The 23211-nt window shown below is 35.9% G+C and overlaps 2 protein-coding genes across 3 annotated transcripts; one reads left to right on the top strand and one right to left on the bottom strand.

Moving 5' to 3' along the window:
- The first annotated feature begins 2102 nt into the window (after window positions 1-2102).
- LOC147486564 (BTB/POZ domain-containing protein) lies at window positions 2103-4408 on the top strand. 2 transcript variants are annotated; one of them, XR_015202121.1, is made up of 4 exons: window positions 2103-2309; window positions 2391-2496; window positions 3034-4023; window positions 4171-4408. XR_015202121.1 is itself a non-coding variant. In XM_086572677.1 (4 exons), the coding sequence occupies exons 1-3, from the start codon at window positions 2198-2200 to the stop codon at window positions 3977-3979; spliced, it is 297 nt and encodes a 98-aa protein (XP_086428803.1). In that variant the 5' UTR covers window positions 2105-2197; the 3' UTR covers window positions 3980-4023; window positions 4171-4408. The 2 variants fall into 2 exon arrangements, 1 of the variants encoding a protein (XP_086428803.1); XM_086572677.1 differs by having other exon boundaries at window positions 2105-2309; window positions 3901-4023.
- A 5553-nt stretch (window positions 4409-9961) lies between these two features.
- Window positions 9962-12977, bottom strand: LOC147486563 (subtilisin-like protease SBT4.9). Its single transcript, XM_086573771.1, has 8 exons — window positions 12871-12977; window positions 12661-12752; window positions 12323-12569; window positions 11599-12103; window positions 11229-11482; window positions 10998-11109; window positions 10674-10884; window positions 9962-10591 (listed from the first exon to the last, which is right to left on the bottom strand). The coding sequence occupies exons 1-8, from the start codon at window positions 12975-12977 to the stop codon at window positions 10059-10061; spliced, it is 2061 nt and encodes a 686-aa protein (XP_086429897.1). The 3' UTR covers window positions 9962-10058.
- Between the last annotated feature and the right edge of the window lie 10234 nt (window positions 12978-23211).

Raw genomic sequence — 23211 nt, 5'->3', positions numbered from 1 at the left:
TCCACTAAAGAAGACGATGAAGCCCTAACTCCACTATGCACCCTAACTTCAACATCTTCTTCACTTAAAGTTCTCTCTTTCTCCATTGGTCCAATTCAACTTCCCCACTCAAGCTATCACTGGTAACAGACATTACGAGTGCAAAAATAAACAAAATATCTAACTTTTTTAGAATCAAGAAAATGCACCTGAAGACGAAAGGTTGGAAAAGTTTTTCTTTTTTTCACTCTGCTTTTTCTTGACTCGTCTAGATAGAATGAGAAATGAGAAGCCACCGCCAGACCATAAACCCTTCAACTACACAAACCTCGGAAAGAGACAAACATTTCGTATTCCTAAAAACACAATCATAACTCGCACACAAACCACCGCGATTTTGGGACCATGGGTCAGATCCAAATGTTCCATCATATTTTTCCAAAATACAAAAAAACCCAGCTGACAGACACGTGTTAAAAAGCTTTGTTTTAACTTTTACTTGCACACCACAACTGTCCAACCAATAAATAAAACAAAGGGGGCTGTGTAAGTACCTTACATTCTACATTTCATATCACTACATCACACGTGTCCACACACCAGGTCGTTCTTCACTAGCTCGTACTAATCCATCAGAACGTACCAATGACCCAAACCCAGGTCGTCCCTAGCATCAGTTACAGCCATATATAGAAGCAAATAATTTAGCGCAGTCTTGGAGCTCAGTCAACGCAACAATCAAGGAAACATTTACTTTGTAACATCAGAGTAATGACGAATCATCAAGATAGCACAAAAGATGGATCTACATTTGATAACGGCCTGGAGCAAATAAGGAAAGTCAGCTCAAACATCTATAAGTAGAGAGAGATGAACTACGTAAGGCTTGATTTAAGTTTACCCCTAGAAAAACTTGATACGTAGGCAACTCTTGTCCCAAGAAGAGTGTAGCAATTTATTATCAAACAGAACATCAAGTCGTTCACCCTAGAACACCAAACCTCTACATGAACAAACACTGTTCATACATATTTGAGGTATGCCAAAACGACAGAAAGAGTAAAATAAAAAGATATTAATTTCAAATTCGAGTTATTTGTCCTTAAGGTTATTTTCACCCGAAAATTGGGTTTATGAGTGATTTCGAAAAACAAGTGTGATTGACGGTGATTTTACCCCGGAATTGGTCCTCTAGACCACTTTCTTGTTATTTCTTCCCATTAATGGGCCAATAGAAGCATCGATTTTATCAACGCCTGACCCGTTGGTTTCGAAAAGGGGCGCGGTATTGGCACCCCCATAAATAGGATTAGTACCCCTTTCACAAAAAGTAAAACAATAATGGTTATTTCTTATATGTCTTTTTACCCCCCACATGCCCATAATTCTACGACAGGCAGTTGCCGCGAGATCTCATATCCCACGGTAGGTAATTGCCGCGATATCACACAATCCACGATATCGGGTTGCCGCGAGATCCTATATCCCACAGCAGGCAGTTGCCGCAGTATATTTTTTTGTGTTTTTTGTTTTTTTTTTACTTCAAATTTTGCGTATTGAACACATATGACATATGAATACCTCATTTTTTTCTTTAAAGTTTTTTTATACACTCCAAGAACAACACCAAAACCATTACAAAAAAAAAAATGTACAATCGAGCCATAATTTTGCTATCTCGCGGCAAATATTTTCATATGATATAAGAAAATTTTGTGATCAAATTAATGAAGAAGAGTTTTGATAATTAAGACAAGCAAAGACTCCATTTTAATAAACAAAATCATTTCGTGGCAACTAACTTTTTTTACGGTGGCTATTAAAAAAAATGACCCACGGCAACCACTTTCCGTGAGATATGGGATCTCGCGGCAACCCGATGCCGTGAATTGTGCGATCCCACGGCAGGTGCTTGTCGTTAGTGTTTTTTGTGTATTTAATAGAGGGGTGCTAGTACCTTTGAATTGGTTAAATGAGTGCTAGTCTCATTTATGAGGGTGTCAATACCGCGGCCCTTCGAAAAAGCCCATGGATCCAATAAAAAAACACGGCCCACTCAAACTGACATTGGGCCTGATTTCAATCCAGTATTGAAAACTACAGGCACGCGTAGACTTCGAGGTCTTCTCTAGTTCTTCTACCACTGCAAATAAAAATTAACAGAAGAAAAAAAAAAAGACCCAACCTAGAAATCCTCGAGATACGAACTAAAACAAAGATGAATAAGGAAGAAACAGTGAAGCTGATCAGTGCAGAAGGTTTCGAATTCGTAATCGATAAAAAAGCCGCAATGGTTTCTCAAACCATTCGTAACATGCTCACTTCTCCAGGTTACCCCCCCTCTCCTTTTCTATATATTTTATTTTCTATTCATTAAATTTGAAACTAAAGTTATATTCTTTATTGTACAGGTAGTTTTTCTGAAACACAACATGGAGTAGTAAGGTTTCCAGAAATCAGTACAACTATACTTGAAAAGATTTGTCAGTATTTCTACTGGTCTTTGCAATTCACCAGGTACTAATCTTTTCCATTTTTTTTTGATTTTTTTTATGTCAATAGATTAATTAGGGAACAATTTTTTTTGATGTTTTGCATATTATATTTTAATTCAACCCTTATTAGGGATTTAGGGTCATGGTGAAATGTATATAGGTTAGAAGTAATTGATTGTTAATAGTTTTTGTTCCGTTTCTTTGGTGAGTCTTGTAACTTAAGAATTAAGATTGTGAAAATGGTAGCTGCAGCAATTTTTCCATAAAAAGAAAGTCGGTCGTACATTGAGAAATCGATTGTGTTTCTGTTTTTGTTGCTGGTTTAACTTAGTATATAGCATTCCTCTCCTGATGGAAAATCCTTGATCCACCTGTGTCCATAAGATTGAATCCTATTGTATATTGCCTTGCGCCTTAGTTTCCATCCCCCTTGCACATTGAAATACAACCTTATCTGGTTATCTTTTGTTTTTGTTCTTTGTTGTTGTTGTTGTTGTTGTTGTTGTTGTTGTTGTTGTTTTTTTGTGATATACTAAAGATTAGAATAAATATTCTGCAGCTTTAAAATTAAGTGGAACCAAACAGTGGATCAAGTTCAATGTGTTTGGGATTTCTCTTTTCAGAACTGGCTAAGTGTCAGATTGCAGTGGATCAAGTTTTGTCTTGGCTCAAGAATGAAGAATTCTGTTGGCTGACAATAATAAGGAAAAATGCATATTAAAAGCAAGACGTTGATGGTAGCACTTAGCACCAAGACATCAACGGATTCACTTGTTTGGTATCGGAACTTATAGGCTCAGCAACCATCAAATAGAATTGATGTTGAATAAAGTAACCAAGAGCGCAATATTCTAAATTTCTTGCATCTTTACATGCTTGCTTTGTTTCAAGGGAGATGATCTATTGCGTAAGGATTTTGTCTAAGGTGATGATTGATGACTTTGATCATCCATGGACACTGCAAAGTGATGCACCAGCATTGAAATAGGAAAAGAAACTTACAGGCTTCAGACTCTCAAGTGTTTATAGTCTTCTAGCCCTTACTACATGTCTTTATGTGTCTCTCTTGATAACTTTAATAGTTTAATATTCATAAATAACAAATCCTTTTTTCCCTCGGAACCTTATTATAGAATGCTTTGACTGATCGTCTGATCCTACACTTATAACCTTTTAATTTAGGGAAATGGAGCAGCATACTACAAAATTCACCATCGGTTTTTTATACTAGTGACCTGTTGATTGATAGAATGAGTTCCTTTCATAACCTATTTTTGAAAAAATGATATAAGCTACAAATGAAAGTGATTGTGGTGTACCGGTACATGTCAGAACTTTTATTTGATCATTGATTTTTCTTCAGGTTAACTTGAAAATTTTCAATATTTATTTTATAGTCTAACACTGGGATATTCTCCTTTGCCAGCGGAAAGGAGACCGAGTTCCATATTGAACCTGAATTGACTCTTGAGCTCATGATGGCTGCTAATTATCTCCATACTTGAGGACTACCTCATTTACGTCTTGGGCAAAAATCCTGCTGAATATTGTGAGATCTCCTTTAAGACATCCCCGTAGCATTCTTCTATCTGAGTTTTGCTTAACATCCATTTACAATGATGTAGTTACATCTGTATTATGATTGCTTGTGTCACGTTACAAGGATTTTAGTACTATTTTTCTTACTAAATGTCAGGGGTACCGGTAGGATGCATTTGGGGCCCAAGAAGATGACTGCAAGGTTGTGGTGCAGGCTTAGCAGGGTTCTTAAATGGGTGTATGGTCTTCTTCGGTATGTTACTGCTGCTCAGAACTGATTTACGAGGACTGAGTGTATATAAACTGTATCTACATTTATATAGATAGAAGGATTGACGTTGTTTGTGAACCATTCCAAGATTATTTATTAACAGTTCTTACAAGGATTAACGGTATCGTCTTGCCTATCTTTTTGTCTCAATTTCCCTGTGGGCCTTTAACACAATTCTGCGTGAACGCGTTACTAGCTTTGCTTTTACTGTTTTTTTTTTTTTTTACATGCCCTACTAATAGTTGCATTTGCTCTTTATTTTTTGACTTACAGAGGATTCCGGTGTCCTGATAACAACTGTTTTTTTCTTGAGATAGTGATTCTAACCTGTGTTTTTCGTTTCAAGGATAAAAGTTTTTGGCTTTGTGATGTGCATACGCGTTCATGTATTTTCACGATCATGTTCTTCTTATATAGTAAAATGCACACTCCTTTGTAAGTCAAAATTACTTGTGCTCATAGAAACAAAGTCACGGGAACATCCATAAACGGCAAACGATGTGAGTCTCACATGGGAGTAACTGAGTAAGTAGGCTGATATACCCACACTCCCAAATTTTCAACTCCTGTTTGCTCTAGTTAGATTTTTGGGAGGGAATAAATTTAGAGATTCATTGTCGTGTGAACTATTCGTCTATTTGAATCATTGAAGGGGCTGAAGAGCTCTAACAGATCTATCATAGTTCTTTGTTCTTGGTAGGCAAACTTGTAGTATCATCTTAGTGCAAGAAAAGATCATGTGCTTAGATTGGGGATGATCAATTTTAAAGCATAGGCCTCCTGTGCGAGGTGATTTAGGTGTTGAGCCTATAAGTTAATTTGTTAATAAATAGAATCTAGTAAGGTGATTGTTTCAATTTCAAATCCATATAAACTCAAAGAAACGGAAAGAGTTCAGAACCTCAGATAGAGAAAGAAGGATGTAGTCTTTTCGCTTTGTACTATAATTTATTACGTAGAGATGCACCTTTTGGTTGAACTACTATCACAAGAAGAATGATTCTATACTGAAGAAGCTCCTTTTACATATTTGCAAATCAATCAAGTGTGCTAATTAAGATTAACAAATCACTTTGGCAGCACTGCTTTGAAGGTAGACAACTATTGGACTTCGTACCATGTGAATACAATCAGACCAAACACCATTTTGTTCGCTACAGAACACTTAGGAATGTACTCAATTATAAGCTTGCAGGTCTATTTGTTCAAGCTATCATCTGCCACTGATTGGTTTTTACAGCTCCAAGTCCACTCGTTCCCATTTGTGACTGAGGCAACATATATATTGTTAGAACTTGTTGTAGGGCTCTGTCCTTTCCGTATATGTTCTTCACTTCTTCCACATTCGTACTTTGGTTGGCAACTGGTTATTTTGACGGGTTCGACCCAGTTGCAGTCACTGGGAATGCATAAGAGTGCCTCTTTTATTTTCATGGCATTCTTAGGATCCAATAAGAGATCTAAATGAATTTCAATTGAAAATATTGCGGAACACTTGTATAGCCCAAAAAAAAAAAAAAAAAAATGGGTCTTTTGCATTTTGGTCCTATTATTAATAGCGAATTTAGAGTTTGGTCCACAATTAATCGTTTATTGCAATTTGGTCGGTCCGTCTATACTTTTTTAATACCCAAATTACCCTAACACGTATATTGCATGTGAAACTAATCAACGTTCATCACTTAACTGGTATTTTACAGTTTGGTCTTAGTGATAATAGTGATATTAGGGTTTGGTCCATAATTAATCGTTTATTGCATTTTGGTCTCGTCAATCCATCTAAAATTTTATAATACCATACTTACCTTTAAAATCATTAGCCATCATTTAATCATTTGATTTTAATTAACGGCTCATCTTACACTATGTGTATCTCAACTAACCGAGTCTCAAACTTACATTTTATATTCTTCATATCTTACCACCATAACCACTACCACCTTCTCCTCCACTACCCAATTATCACCTCATTCATCACCGTCATCTAGCTTTCTCAACTTTATACAAAGATAAAAATCATTTGTCCTATTGCACTTAAAACACTATAAGACTACAAAAATTAATTTTGAATTTTAAAAAAATAAGATTGGGTATTTGAAATTTTAACTTAAACTCTAATAAATGAGACAAAAATTTTAACAACTCTTGTCTTAACTTGAAATCAAAAAAAAATTGAGTAGTTGATTGTGTTAATGATGTCAATTGTTGTTAGATAGTGGTGGTGGTGGCGATTCAGATTGTTATGGAGGGTGGAGGTGGTGGTGGAGCGGTATTCAAGACAAAAAATGTTAATTATCTAAAACCATTGGATTGAATGAATGAGATGATGTAATGTGTAGTTTTTAGTAATTGGTTCCACTTTTAATAGCAATATTTGCAGTTTGGTCCCTAAATAAGTCACGTGTACGACATGTGCAGGGTATTATGGCCATTTTAAAAAATATATGGACGGAATAGGTGTGGGCCATTCGGTTCAATTCACGGTCAACACACTTTAACAGTAATTTTGGACCAAAGTGTAATAAACGATTAATTGTAGACCAAATCCTAAATTCGCTATTAATAGTAGGACCAAAATGCAAAAGACCCAAAAAAAAATGGTTTCCTGTGTAGTAACTTTCTAAGCAACATCTCTAACTGTTGCTTGAACTTTTCGCATTCGGGTAGTTAGGGTGGGGAGGCCGCAACATGGTGTGGGCCTCTCTAGTTCTAGTGAGAGAAACCTTATACCCTTTCCATTTCTAGTAATCTTTTATCATAGGCTATAAGAGTTCCTACAAAAAAAGCTCCCTTTTTAGGCAAACTTCCCAAGCTTGACCACCATTGACACAACTTCTACATCTCCGCCAGCTCTTTTTGAAGATCTCTCTCTAAGAATTGATCTATACTCTTACCACTATGGAAAACCCACTAGCTTCGGGTCAATGATTTCCCCCACTTACCAAAGAACATCTCTAATTGTTGCTTGTAATGTTAGTCCTCAAAATGCTAACTTGGCCTCTCCTTCATTTCAAGTTAGTACTATTGTTGCTAATTCTTCATGGAGCTCTCTCTTTAAAGCGAAGTCGCTCGACAACTCTCCGCACTAAAGAAGGTGAATGTCAACATAGTTGACGGTGTTGCAACAATCCCATCCGAGCTTATCAACAAGGGTATAAATGAGTGGAGCAACTACGTGGGGGGTTCTTCTTCGGAAGGAGGTCGCCTTTACCCACTAGTCGCGAGATTTCGCGCAAAAACTGAAACTCAAAGGTGGGTACTCCATCTCTAATCGACAAAGATTTATTTTACTTCAAGTTTAGTTTAGTGGAAGACATGAGGCAAATCTTAGAAGCGGACCCATCTATATCAATCGGGAAGCTTTTGTCATTCGGCATGGACACCGGAGGTGGAAGCTTCGAGAAATCTTCTATCAAAACACTTTGCCGGTTTGGGTAAAACCGATGAACCTACCCAAACAACTATGGACGGATGATGATGGACTAGACTATGTAGCAAGTCTAATAGGAAACCCTATGTGTATGGACGTGCCACTAAGCTAAGGCAAAGGCTTAACTTTGCAAAGTTTTGTGTTGAGGTTCCAGTTGATCATGAGTACAAGAAATTAGTTAGGATCAAGATAAATGAAAATGAGATGGACATAAACCTTGAATATCCATGGATTCCTCGTTGCTGCTCAAACTTGCAAAAAAATTTGGGCACAAAGCGGGTTTGTACATCAAACACTAAAACTGTATGGGTAGTGAAAGAGACCGGTGACAAAATAGAAAAGAGCAAACAATGAATGTACCAACCGGCGTAGTCAAGTCATTAATGTGGTGGAAAATAACACTACAACTCAAGACTCGATGTAATTTATATATCTCCAAACTATAGAGCAACCTAGTAAGCCAATTGTGGCGAATGTAAATCCTTCCAAATGATTGAGCAAGAAGAACAGAGGAATTAAGTACACCGCATAAATCAATCATAACATCAACATCACAATGATGTAAGAGGTGGCACTTCTGCAAGAGGAAGTTTTAGAGGTGGCTCTGCTACTAAAGGTGGAACATCATCTAGAGGTGGCCTAACTGTTAGTATGGGTGCTTCTAACAGAGGAGACTCAACTGGTAGGGTAGTATCATATGAGAAAGACCCTACAAATTTCTTGGCAGTTGGGACTCAAGAGATGAACACTTTAGAGTTAGCTAATGTGAGCGAAGGAGAATTAGAAGATGACCTCCTTGAATCCGAACACGAATTATTTGTAGATCATGTTCCTAAGAGTACATCAGGGTATACAACCCAGTCTAAGGATCAAAACGAATGGAGTGTTGCGAATCCAAAAAGAAGCAAAAGAATACAAGAGCGTTCTTCGGGAGAAGTAGAGCCCACTCTTGCAATGATGAAAAAGGTAAAGTCAATAGTTAAAAACAAAAAGATGAGGAATCTTGAGACTACACCAAAGAATTTTGGGATGACACTCTAGGACTCACTTATGTGTGTTGTGCTTGCGAGGGTTTCTTCGTGACTATGAGAAAGCGAGACTCATCTTTAGGGAAGGATCATCCAAAGATAGTGAAGCAATTAATGGCCAAAAAGTAAGAGAATGAGATAGCATTGCTTGCTATCACTTCATTCTTGATCGAGGACCCATTGTGATATGTCTAGCTAGTGAGTAATCTCATCTTTGTCAAGTTTGTTGCGTGTTGCATTTTGATTTTGTAAGGCTTTGTGTGCTTCCCTAATGATCTAACTCTTAGGGAGGCTTTGTAAGGTTTAACGTTCAATAAACACAGGTGGGGGTCTGCCTTAACCCCATAACCATTTCAAAAAAAAAAAAAAACTTTCTAAGCAAAATAGCTGATTACATTCATTACAGAGATGTTATAGTATTGTTGTATTTCTGTGTGTGGAGTATTCAAAACCGGCTGAGGCGCCGAATTCCGTCTTGGGTACACTTATTCCTGATTCTGAAAAACACAGAATTAGAAACCGCCAAGCATGACAAGATATAAAAGCGTGATGATTTGTAAAGGAGTTCAACCCTATGGTGATGCATTCAAGCTGCCATACCCTGCTCTGTGTTTGTTCAAGCTGCCATCTGTATTCAGTTTCGCAACTTTCAGTACCAGGTGGTTCCCATTTTGCGACGAGGCAGTGCAAAGTGTCAGAATTAGCCAAGTAGGGCCCTGTTTTTGTTGAGAGGTACCAACATAATTCGATGGGGTTCCGCTTACTTCTGCATTCCTACCTTGTGTGCGTCGACCACCAGTTATCTCAAATCGGCTTCAAGCCATGGTAGTGGCCACAGAGAGAGTACTGTATTAGTGTATTGCTTCTTTTAGTTTGGAAGTGCTTCAGGGACTTCATCACTAAAATTATGTAAACCTTTTAGAACAGTGGGTTTCCTTGTATGGAATAACGTCTTCTAACATCAAAACGATGCTAGGCACCCCCTACAGTCTGTGACCTGACGAGCGTCTTGGGTACTTATTCCCTACTCAAATAAGTGAATAACAAAGAACCACAAACCTCCAAGCATGAAATAAGTGCATTGATAACGAATGAGTTCATCGTGCACACACTTTAGATTTATGAGTCACATATACATAGGTATTATTTTAATCTGTTTTTTTTTATAATCTAATACGATCACGGCGTATGTAAAGAATATATATGCAAAAAGTAAATTCGTAACATGCTTAATTAGAAAGTAATCTAACAATTTGGACTAACTACTAGCACAAAAAGAGACATTTTCATAACGAAGAACTTTTCATATCTACAAATTAAGAAATCACTCTGCTTGCAATGGGTTGTAGGGAGACAACTATTGGACTTCTTACTGTGTGAACACCATCAGACCAAACCAGTGATGCCGACTTAATTTGATTATCTTTTGACGTTGTGGAAACCGTCAAAACAAAAGACTGCTTCTCATTTAGGGTTTTGAAGGCAAGAACGTTGGGTTCAACAGAAATTTTTAAGTTGGAAGGAGAGGTGACTGTTGCTTTATAAGTAGAATTCGCCACACCAACATTAGTAACTGTCCTGGAAAAGTTGGCCTTGGCAACCAGAGATATGATGGAAGGGTAGTTCAGATCCTTCACTGAACCTCTGAAATTCTTTGGACAGCCAGTGTCATTACCTGCTACAAGTTTTACCTTGTCTGAAGTATACCCTATGCTGCAAAGAAATTTTATGTATTCGCCTTCAAGAGCATCATACACTAAGCCAGGATTTACAGCCTTTACAGGATCAATATGGCCAGCGCCGTAACTGAACTCAGCATCTGGGTTTCTTGTAGCATTTAGGTTGAAAGCTGTGCACATCAAAATATAAAATTTGTTAGTAGTCAAGTATACATTTAGGTAAACACTGGATCTATCGTGAAATGATTTTACCAGTAGTCATAAGAGCGGATTTGATTGCTGAAGGCGACCAATCGGGGTGGAAAGTCTTTACATAAGCAGCAGCACCAGTGACATGGGGACATGACATAGATGTCCCAGACATCATGTTGTACTTCACAGACCTTGCATCACTAGATACTGTTGGTGGAGCTACTGGCGACCATGCTGCTAATATATTCGTTCCTGGGGCTGTTATGTCTGGCTGCAAAACATCCGAAATTGAGGCAAATATGTATACTTAGCACAATAAAGACCATAGAATTAACACAATGGATTGAAGCAAGAAAAACTTAAGGCAACAACAAAAGCACACACTTTGAGGATGTCTCTAGTTATAGTGTTAGGTCCACGAGAAGAGAATGAAACAACCGTAGGAGCGTTTGCATCTTTCACAGCCTCACTCTTTGAGATAGTTGCCACAGGATTTCTGTTTTAACTAAAATGTCAGAACTGGTCCAACTAAAAGTTCAAAAACAGTAGCAGAATTTCTGGCAAGACAAAAATAAAATGGTGATTGCGATTTCAGTAATTAGGCTGAATGCTTACTTGGTGCTGGTCATGTAGGATTCAACTCTTTTTGCATCAATAGTTGTTAAAAGAGATGCGGGTAGGGGATAGTTCACACAATATTCTTTGGATTGGTCGTCATCTTGCACTATTATCCCATCTGCACCGTAGGATAGGGCGTCTGATCCTTGGTCGGAACTTTGGTAGAAGACAATATTTCCATCTTTAGCAGCCGTATCTTGTTCAACCAAAGGCAATTTTTTTTTCATAACAAAAGGATTTATAGCCCTTCCCTGTAACCATAACAAAGGGATTTATATGAGTTGCAATTAAAACGGTGGACAAAGTACAACAAAAAAACCAAAACAAAAAAAGATCGAACATAATAAAGAGATGGAATCATTCTCACCACAAAAGTGGTGTTGTCTCCTAGGACAACTTTGTCTATGATTTTTCTATCAGTGTTGCTAGCCGCCACAGTTAGTATCCAGGGAGCAACACTCGCAAGTGTTCCTTGTTCAGGACCATTATTTCCAGCTGACTGTGAGGTGAGAATACCATTCTGCATGGCATGGAAAGCACCAATGGCAATGGGGTCTACTGCATACTCATCAACAACCTCGGCTCCTAACGAGACTGAGAGTATGTCAACACCATCACTAATGGCATCATCAAAAGCAGACAAAATATCTTCTGAATTACATCCTTCTTCCCAACAGACTTTGTAAACTGCAATCCTTGCCGAGGGAACTGCTCCTCTTGCATTGCCTTGAGCCAAACCTAAAAAGCTCACGTTATTAACTTGGTTTCCAGCTGCTGTCGATGCAGTATGCGTACCATGTCCTTGTGTGTCACTTGCCGAAAGGGCCAAGTCCGAGTCTTCCCATTTGTAAAATCGAGCCCCAATAAGCTTGCTACAGACATTAAGACTTTGGTTACAACAGCTTTAGAGCATAGGAAGGAAGCAAAATAAAAAATAAAGAAGGATGCAAAACAAAAGATAAAGAAAAATGAAGAAAGAAGTGCACATTATGATATTTCTTATGTTACTAAAAATTATATATTTTCGAAAAAAAAGCTATTTCTTATGTTAGCAAGTTGCACGAATTGGTTAAGTAATAAAAATATATTACTTGTTGCACGTAAAGTTTTTGCCTCCATCGCAATCGCCTTTCCATCTCTTAGGGGGAGGACCGAAACCTTCCCCAGCAAAGCTCTCTGCTTCAGGCCAGATTCCACTGTCAATGACGCCCACAATCACATCACTTTCTACTCTTGGAACTCTCTTCACATTCTCCCTTACTCCCATGAAATCCCAAGATCTTGTTGTGTGAAGCTTGTATATTCTACTTGGAAAGACAGATACAACTCCTTCCATGCCTGTATGTGCAGGGTACAAAATTATTATGTGGCATCAAACAACATACTATTTCCATTGTATTAAAGAAGTACTGATTGCCTAGCTACTAACTTGCTAGCTTTTGGCTCTCTTTTTCAGTAAGTTTGGCCGCAAACCCATTAAAACTCCTTTTGTAGCTACGAGTTATCAACTCTGAGGGCGAGCTACAAAACGAAACATAGTAACAAAAATTTCAGAACCTAGGCATAAATCTTCAACACCGTCCAAATAGTCATAAATCGACACAGATGCTAGTTGTTATATGTTGAGTACTACCAGTACCTGTTTTCAACAACTTCCTGCAAAATGCTCTGCTGGTGCGCTAAAGGCGAATAATCATTCTTAGGGAGTGATCCCATATAAGCAATATAAACCTGTCTAATCACCATAATCATTTAATTTTCTAACAAATTCTCTTATGCAAATAGTGGCGTCTTATATAATGACATCACTGAAATGTACCTATAAATCGTTAATAGAAAATAGAAAAAAAATGTAAATTAGTTTTACCTGTCTATCATCAGCAAAGACACAATTAAATATAATGCTTAGTGAAAATATAAGAACTGAAAATCCAGGAATGAAAAACTTAGCCATTTGGTCGATATAGAACACCCTGACTGATGATATCTCAATTTATAGGAAACGATTTGGACTGAAACTCAGCCTGATAGTCTAGCTTACAATGTTTCCATAATAAAGATCAATTTTCTTAGATTAAAAGAAGAAATTAATTATGATAAATTTTGCATGTGTTACACATTTCACACGAAATATTACAAATTAAGACAATGTATTTTGCTGCATTTTGGTGGATATACAAGATATTTACAACGATTATTTTCATCATCACTTTCTTTATATTTGCTCTACCAATTACATCTCAACCAAATATAGTTTCCAGATAATCTTTGATATTTCAAAATCAAGTTAATATGGTAACTTTGGGGATTTCAAAACATAATGGGAAACCAAATCCAAATGAACTATATGTATCTTGTGTTACTTAAAAATGTAATCAACAAATTTAGTAAATTTAAAGAACTTACTTTCTAAGAAAGAATTGTTTACTGAAATATAAACTATACTAGTTTTCGAACCCGTCCTACGAACCGGTACCATTTAATAATATTATTTTAAAATATAAATTAGAAGTCTTTCATCGTTCAAGATTGAGTTGCACTGCTACACACGGTAGTGTGCATTTACAATTTTTGCATACTTATGGTGCATTAATCCTGCTTATTGTCATAATCGGGGTTTCAGACTTTTTAGAAAGAGAGTGAGTGAGTTTGGATTATTTATTCTCTGAGTAAGACTATCTATGTCGGACTTTTGGTAACGATCCCGTTTGAAATTCCATCTTTATATTTTTCATAAGAGATATTCGCCATTAGAAGAAAGTCATGATACAATTGAAATTTGTGTTATAAGTAGCACCTCATGGGTGTACAATTCAAACAATAATGTTCTTCAAGAAACATAGTAAAATCATGAGAAAACAAATGCATTAGTGGTTTAGCTTACTCCAAAACTTCAAATGGACAATGTGTATGAAAAAGACTTGATATTTTGTTACATTGGGCCTTCTTGGTTGGTCGGATACAATAAGCTCGAACCTTAGACATTGTAAGTATTATTCAAGCTTCTGATTTCCCATTTGGTGGGTGCTTTGAGATTGATTCAATTCTTTTGCATTAGGCTTCTGTTTTCCTGTCCCGTGGGTGCTTTGGGATTGATCCAATTTTTCCGTCTCGTGAGTGTTTTGCATTAAGCTTCTGATTTTCCGTTGATTAATCAAGGTGATCTATAATAGCCAAATGTGTACGTAGATCCTCCTGCAGTGTCTCTGCAAAAAATAGCAATAAAAATCAAATTCACAAATGCTTATATTAGTTATCAAATTATAATATTGTAGTTATGTATGATTTTAACTATTTAGGATCATCAAAAACTTATAAAAATACATTGAAATGACATGTGATGAGTCATTTCAATAGTCTAATATGATCCACTAAAACCATCACATAAACTTTAAAAAAAAAAAAAAAAAAAAAAAAAAATTAATCCCCAACAAAATAAAACTATTGATATTAAGTGGTCAAATCCATATAGGTGTTTTTTTTACATATAAATAAAGAAAACTTAAAAATAGTAGGGAAAATAGCAACTAAGCAAGATAAATATAATAATAAAGTAAATCCAAGGAAAAAACATTTCGAAAGGAGTCAAGACCACACAAATTTGTCTTTAATCTCATAACTTTACGTAACCTTACAAAATACTTGGATTAGAACATACAACTGATTAATAGAATTCATAGTTGACAAATCTTAGGCTGCATAGGAGCAAATGTGTACTTATTACATTTTTCTTTTTCACTTTTCTGTAATATTATAACTAAGGTGAATAAGATACAACATTAATTAACCTATTTAGTCTTGCATAAATTAAAATATTATTTGGCATCACACTCACACCTACCACAAATTACCATCGTGTGCAACACATCCTTCAGCACTTGTTTATTTTGAAAAAATCAACTACTCAAGATGAAAGTGAATTAAAAGAAACTAAATCAAAGGCAGTAGTTTTCTTTAGTTCAATGCCTCCAAGCTCCAACTCCGTACTTTAGATGTCCTGCAATGCATGTAAAAGTTGTATATCTAAACTACTTCAAAATTCGCGACCCTCATCTATAGTCCCACAACAGTGAGAACTTTTTTTTTTTTATGTATCTCTAAATCTCTTGGTTTTGTTTTGACTATTTTACCTCTGTTTTTTTAGTAGAAATTGACGATATTATCCTTCTATGTAATGTGCATCAATCTAGTACATATAATAGGAACCAACTTCAATGAGAATGAAGTATTTTCCTTGTTCTAAAATTATTTATTTTGTCACTCCAAACAGCTGAGCCAAGCCAAGGAACTGATAAAATGATCCACCGGTATCAGTATCAGCGCCTGTGGCTCGTAAGCAGCCTAAGAACAGTGTAACTATCATCAGGGATTTTATCTGATTTCAATCCAGTTTGTGATTAATTTAGGGACTTAGAAATTCCATTTCATTTAGTGAACAAAGTAAAAAAGATTGGAAGAAACATCCAGTTAAGAAGTGTCGCAGTATAGATGTGGGAAGAGAGTGCTAGTTAGGAAGATAATGGAAAGAACGTTTTGGCATTTTGTGTAAACTAAAGATTACTTTACAGTTGAATATTTCGACAAAATATTCAATTGGAACGTGATTACGTCAATAGGCGAGCTTTTATATTGAATTGATTCTGCATTGACTCAAGGATTCCAATGGCATGATCATCCTCATAGCTGCACATTTGATCTCGAATCTGGTTTCCTGACTCAGTAATGCATAAATGCTTGCTTCATTTATCTTGGAGCAATTCAAGAAGCAGATTTAGAAAACTCAGCCATAGCCCTGACAGATGAACTTCCAAATTTCAAATTGTTTTCAAATAAATAGGCAAAACAGGATACAACAGTGATAGATGAAAATTGCCTCACAAATCATGATACGAAACAAACTAAATAATTATGACCCGATATACATCTGTTTTAACAGGCAAAACTCAATACAACAATATGAAATATGGTATGGTTCATAATCAAAACCAAATAAATATTTGTTTCACAGCAAGTGAAGAGACTCTCACAGGCCACATAAACAAATAAGTTCAGCATATCCAAAACTAATGAATATTTGTAAGCTTAAAAAAAAAGCACATAAACAGGTAAATCCGAACTACACAAACTGTAATTGCAAACCAGGGCTTAGTACGTTCCCAAGCTTTGAATGGACTTGCTTTACCATTCTCTTCTTTTGATTAGCATCTTCTGCTACCCATTCTTCCATCTGTTTTTTTGATAATACTCCCATGTCATCTGGATCATAAAAGCCATGATCATAATCGTAGTGTTTATGCTCATAGATGATGGTCATTTTCACAAAAGTGCTAGACTATTGCGGAGCAAATAATTTGTTAACTCGATTTCATGAGAAGTACCTCAAAACCCAATAAGCATAATCTCCTTGAGGTCAGAAGGCCTACGCACTCTACGATTTCTATGGTTAAGTCCATGTCTAAATAATACAAATCCAAATTCCACTTGTGGTATTGTACTCATCCTTTCATTTGTTTGGGACTTAAGAGTGAGGTTCATTTCTCTTTCTTTGACCACCCAATGTGTGTTATAAGCTCAATCGAGATAAGGGAGGGTTAAAGTATTAAACTAAGAGTTTTAACCTAACTTACCATCCTGGATTTTATTTATAGCGAGAACGTTTGCATCCGAGAATGAAAGGAGGGTAGAATGCATATAACTCATGGAGTATGCTCCAAAATAGTTATGTTAGATATACATATAACAATGTAAAATTTTAAATTAACTTCCTGTAGAGTTTTGCAACAAAGCAGATTAAAAATTTAAACATCGTAACATCTATAATATACGACAAACATTTGTAATTTCATTAAGACTGACCTGGTTATCTTGGAGCTTCTCCAGTAACCTATTCTAACCACTTCTTGATTAAAGATATTCTCTAAGAATTAAATATATGACAGAAGTATAAGTGTCTATACTTTCCAGTTAAATCTCGGTGTGGATAGGGTCCTGTTTAACGGGTTTTACAATACTAATACCTTAAGTATAGTACAAACATATAGATAACCTTAAGTACAAAAACTGATCCAGAAAGTGAGCATGTAAACCTTAAGGATTACTAAATGTTCATCAGCTTTTATAAAAGAGATTATGTTATTTTGTGGCTTAGAGTGCAAGTATAGGAATAGGAATTTATGAATTGTACCTGTCATAAACATGGCTTTCAGTTCATCCAAATTGCTTTCGGTTCATACGATCTGAACTGGTAGCACGTATCAAGTTGTTCCTAAACAAATCAGAAACCAGACCTAAACTAAAAATACATGGAAGCCATATGCTAAAAACAATACTGGAGTAGTAAAGAAGAAACTGAAACACAAACCAGAGAATAGGTGTCAATGATATACCTGACTCTTGACTCCTGGAGAAGTATAAAATTTACCTGCAGCAGCAGAAGATAGTTGAAAATTATTTCGGCGACAACCAATAACATAACAAAGAAAAGATCATAGATTTTAAAGCAATAACATGTTGAGATGTGTTAGAGAATATGAGAGTACGGTCCATGTTTGGGAGGAGAAGGACGATGTTTGGGTTGAGTCTGGTCGTTCCTATTGGGGTACGAAGCTAGGCAATCTCGCACTTCTAGTGCTATTTCTACTGCTAGCTACATTATGTATGCCCTAAACCGATACACCACTATCTCCCTACAGTTGGCTCCCTGTGAATACTTCAGCATAAATTAGTCCACACCATTATTTGTACCATTACTAACAATAACAATGCCATCACACCAGCCTATATATGTACGACAAATTGTAGCCAAAATACATTAAATGTATGTACCATTACTAACAATAACAATGCCATCATACCAACTTAAGTACAACAAATTGTAGCCAAAATACATAAATGCTTCCCCGTCAGGCTTCATACACCAAAAATAAATGAAAAAGAAAAAAACTAGGTAATTGACGAAACAATGAACACCACCACTTGTATATTTGGGAAAATATATTTCTTGTTAGAACCGATTATAAATCTTGAAATGATAAAATCAAATAACTCCAATGTCACAAGACTAAACTAATTCCCCCAATCAAGCTCATTTACAATTAAGAAGATCAAAAAGCTAGCAACCCACTAAATGCAATGTTTGTTTATATATATCTGAACACTTGATGACCCGACTGAAGGCAAATAAAAGAAGAGAAATGCGATACTCAAGTTTTCTCCTAAAGTAGCTTATCTAACAACAACAACAACAACAACAACAACAACAACCAAATTGAATAATTAGAAAAATTGAAGTGAAAAGAAAAGAGATACATACTCACGATAAGATAAAATTAATGAATAAAAGGTTTATTCTTGAGCTAACGACTAAGGTCACATACCACCATTGAAAAAAAATAACAGCATTTCAAATATGAAAACTCATAAAGACATCTTATATTTAGCATGAAATGATATTTTTTTCATTTTATATGGCTATGCTTGCAATGAAGTGCCATGAAATTCTAGCCATCTGTCCAAATCAATCTTGTGTTAAAGAACAACTCAAACACCACCAAAATATATATCATAAAGATAAACAAAGAAGAAAAAAAGTGAAGCACCCATAGCATAGTTTGTAGATGATTATAGGAAAACATTGTCAATAAAGAAATCAAATATACCCATATCGGAGAATCGAAGATATATAAAAGTAAACCATGAAACCCATGGCTGGAAGCTCACATTTTATTGAACTTCAATATCTTCCTACTGGGTTTCTTGCTTCAGCTTGTTGAAAAAAATACCAAACCTGTAAATTGTGCTGCTTGAGCCAAGGTGATTACTCTCAAGTCTCAACTGGTTTGTAATGAATATAGTTGATCGGCAACAAACCTTAAACACAATTTTAATCAATCAAAAACTTTTGAATTGTAAAATATCTAGAACATTACAACATAACAATCCAATCAGTTTCACACCGCCATTGAAGAAACTAACCTTTCAGCCAAATCAGGGAGTTATAGGCTTCTTCCTCATGATGGCGTTCATCTCTAAATTTGATGTACCTCGATCAAAGATTACATGTGCTATACAGGAAGACACCCTGTGAAGTATGAATCATTCCATGCAAGAAATAAAATACAAATCAGATAGCAAACATGAAAAATATTTCACAATATATTTCAAAGACAAAAAATCTTAAAAAAAAAAATCTGGAAACCACTTGAGTTCCTGCTTCTTAATTCAATCCCAACCCCACTTACAATCTGGACAGCAGCATTACTGCTCCAACCGCCACTTTTGATCAGCGCATTCTCCGTACGTATACCAACACAATATGAAGTGTTAACGACTTCAACGGGATAGTTATCCAGTTCCTAGTTCAACTCATCTGCAGATTTTTTGATAGGTTTCTTCTTCCCACGTTGACTCTAGAAACCACCACACATCCTCCTAAACAAATGATAAATCAGACTATCTATATCCATCACAAAAAAATAAAATAAAGATCCGTCAAGTTAACACCTACTAATTCCAAAAGTTTTCCACATAACCTCAAAAGGGATTCTCACAAATAAATAAAAAAAAATAAATGAAAATAGTTAAAGAATAAATCAACAAACAAAAAAATCATTATTCCCATTCAATTGAGCCTGTAAAAAGCTGTCGCTATATATAAATAGGGTCTATTCAATATCATTAAATTGGATATATATGATATTTTTTCTTCATTTTTAATAAAAAAATATACAAACACTCAATTAAAACATGTTAGAATTAAAAACCCATGGCTTGAACAATCAATCAATGAAATAATACCAATTAATGGTAAACTTGGCTCCACAACCATGGTCAAGATATCAATGTACCTGTTGTGAGTTGGGTTATACCTTCCATAGAAGCTACAGTAGAGAATGCCCAACAATTTCCTGAATTTTTGTGTATTTTCATATAAAAAAAATTTATTAGCAAACAGCAAAATGGTACGGTGGTGTCTTTTTAATAACCTAGATATGCCAAAAACCAAGAGCAACTCATATTAGTATATAGCTTATTAGAACTTAGAAGTGTATGTTTCACTTACCACATTGGCCTTGGTCCTTGATTGGTGTAACAACTCCTTTCTTTCTCCAATCCATGCTAGATGGAACTGCTGCAGCATTTTCGTACCTGAAAGATGTCTCCAACTTTCGTTCTTCAGAGGACTTCTTGTATCCATTCCAAGATGCTACAAACTCTTCATTAGTTTGGTCAGCAAAGCCATTAGCACTTAGCACATAGGTTCGATCACCAACTTTGTTAAAAGTATCAATGTACTCGACATTGATTTTGAATATCTAGAAGCACATCTCTTTCTCAACAAAGTCCTTGTAGACTCGTCTATAATTGGTCATCTGATAAGTGCTCAAAAAGTGCTATTTAACCCTCGATTATGCCTCTTGTTTAGCCATCTTAGTGGACTAATAGTGTTTGTAAGTTATGTTTTATGATTCTACAGGTGAAAGAGAGAGTTTTGTGGAATATTAGAGAAAAAGGGGTAAAATGGAGCAATTCGGAGCATTAAGGATCACATGGGAATCCCGTGGACAATCACGGAGAAGGCTAAGGAATTGGAGCTATTAAAGATGCGACTTGAACCTATTTCAAAGCCTATTTGGAAGCCCAAGGCCAAATGATTCGTTGCTAGGACCAAAGCCCACAAAAGAGGATAGACGGATAGAGCTGAAGAGACAAAATAGGCTTACGCATCTGGGACGCATAGATCGAGCGTCCAGACGCATTGATCATGTATGAGATGCATGAATAGTGCGTCCAGACGCATGGATCGACACTGTAACCAATTTTTTCTCAGTTTTGGAGACGAAGTTGGACTCTGAAAGAAGTCTATTTGTATTAGGAAACAAATGACAGTTTGGAATGCTTCTAGAGCTCATTGTAACCTCTATAAATAGAGGACCTAAGTGCCTCATGTAATTTGCTAATTCACTTATATTCTTGTCTCCAGAACTTGAGGCAGAGAGAGATTAATAATAAAAGATCGGTTTTAACTAGTTGAGTCTTAATAAATTAGTCTTTCTAGTCTTATGTTCTTCGACTTTTCTTCCTCTCATTCTTCGTGTTCTTCCTTCTCTATGGAAGGCTAATCTTCTCCTTCAAGGGAGGAGATGAAGCCAGTGCTTAAGGTTTAATGATTCTTCTGGTTCATGGTGTTCATCAATCAGGTTAGCTCTTTATATTTTTAGTTATTAGTTCCATTGCCCAGACCAGGGGATGGAAGTATAGATTAAGGTTTTCATTTATTGCAATCGAATATCATGCTAGTTTAGGGTTTTATTTATTGCAATTGAATATTTGCTAGTGACATGCTTTTATTTATTGCAATTGAATATAATGCTAGAATAGGGTTTTATTTATTGTAAATGAATATTATACTATTATTCTCTACTTTTCTTCTAGTTGTGTAGTGTTTTAGAGTAAGGAAAGTATTCCTTGTGTTTGCCTTAGATGGTGATTCATTGAATAGCTGCCCAAGCTCACATAAAAGGAAAGAAGATACTAGTAACATGAACATAGGAACAACTTTAAGTAGAGTTATTTGTTAACGATGTTTTGTCCAAGAGGGCATCGACACTCGCTCGATTGCCTAATTGTAGTCTACTTGTGAGAACAACCATGAAGCAGAAGGTCATAGATCAAAAGTATTGGTGGATTCTAATATCTTGAATTCTCTTTCTTATAAATTCTCAATAGTTTAGTTTAGTTTAGTTTAAGAATCTATAATATCAATAATCATAGTTTTTAATCCTTCAAACCCCCTTTCCAATCCTGTCATTCATATAAACATACACAAAAAGAGGCAAGACCATCCTTTTGAGAAAGAGAGAAGCTTGAAGGACATCTCGAAGACAAGATCTACCATCCAGGTTAGTCGAATCTTCATTCTTTTTATTTCATTCTTAGTATAGTTGCATCGTAGTTTAGTTTTATTGCTTTCTTAGTATAGTTGTATCTTAGTTTAGTTTTATTGCTTTCTAGTATAATTGCATTTAGGACCTTTTCAACAATTGAAGTTGTAAGCCAACACAGCGAAACATCAAACTCTAGTGTTTCTTGTCTGAATCTTGACAAATGGACTAGCGTATGTGGACCGTGGTACTTAAGCAATCCAAGTGATTCACCATAACCCTAGAAGAGACATCTTTAGACAACGGGCAAGATACTAGCTGCAAAGCCCAACCCAGTTGAAAGAAAGTAGTTTTGCATATTAGTATAATTTAGAATAGTTGTATATTAGTTTAATTGCATTCAAGCATAGTAGGATAGTTTTTCATCATCTTCGCATATCAAAAATACTAGACAAGATTGATACAATGGCCGCACACAATGATGGAGGTGTTGTGGACACCAATAATCCTGAAGCTATTCCACCTATGCAAGCACAACAGAGGAAGAAGCTGAGTGATTTCTATTCACCAATCATTGGAGACCCACCAAGCAGCATTGTTTTTCCAGAGAAAGAAGGTAACCAGTTTGAACTTAGAGCATCAGTAATCTCTATGCTTCCAAAGTTCAATGGTTCAGACAATGTTCAGCCATATGTTCACATGAACAAATTTCTATCAGTCCTCAGAACTTTCAAGAACCAAAATATCAAAGAAGAGAGTATCAAGTTGATTCTTTTTCCGCTCTCACTCGAAGGTAAAGCCTCTGAATGGTTAACTGCATAGCCGATCAATTCAATAGATAACTGGGAGAAGTTGAGAATGAAGTTTATGAACAAGTTCTACCCACCCCAGAAGGCAGATGCCATGCAGCAAGCCATCAACAATTTCAAAGGGAAGGTGACTGAAGAATATCATCAAAGCTGGGAGAAATTCAATAATCTGCTAGTCTCATGTCCACATCATGGATATGATAAGAGCACACTGGCTTATTTTTTCTATCGAGGACTCTTGATGATGAACAAGCAGATGATACAATCAATGCACAAAGACAAGTTTAC

Source organism: Coptis chinensis, chromosome 7 (genome assembly GCF_015680905.1).
Source record: "Coptis chinensis isolate HL-2020 chromosome 7, ASM1568090v1, whole genome shotgun sequence".
Lineage (NCBI taxonomy): Eukaryota > Viridiplantae > Streptophyta > Magnoliopsida > Ranunculales > Ranunculaceae > Coptis > Coptis chinensis.
The sequence above is the reverse complement of the archived record's forward strand: the minus strand, read 5'-3'. Positions and strand labels throughout refer to the sequence as shown.

What these genes read in the sequence shown, in the direction of transcription:
- LOC147486564 (XM_086572677.1), top strand. Translation starts at nt 2,198, where the DNA reads ATGAATAAGGAAGAAACAGTGAAGCTGATCAGTGCAGAAGGTTTCGAA. An exon ending in TAACATGCTCACTTCTCCAG is followed by an intron (nt 2,310 to 2,390) that starts GTTACCCCCCCT and finishes TTTATTGTACAG; the next exon opens with GTAGTTTTTCTGAAACACAA. An exon ending in TGGTCTTTGCAATTCACCAG is followed by an intron (nt 2,497 to 3,900) that starts GTACTAATCTTT and finishes CTCCTTTGCCAG; the next exon opens with CGGAAAGGAGACCGAGTTCC.
- LOC147486563 (XM_086573771.1), bottom strand. Translation starts at nt 12,977, where the DNA reads ATGGTGATTAGACAGGTTTATATTGCTTATATGGGATCACTCCCTAAG. An exon ending in CAGGAAGTTGTTGAAAACAG is followed by an intron (nt 12,753 to 12,870) that starts GTACTGGTAGTA and finishes TTCGTTTTGTAG; the next exon opens with CTCGCCCTCAGAGTTGATAA. An exon ending in ATCCGCTCTTATGACTACTG is followed by an intron (nt 10,592 to 10,673) that starts GTAAAATCATTT and finishes TGATGTGCACAG; the next exon opens with CTTTCAACCTAAATGCTACA.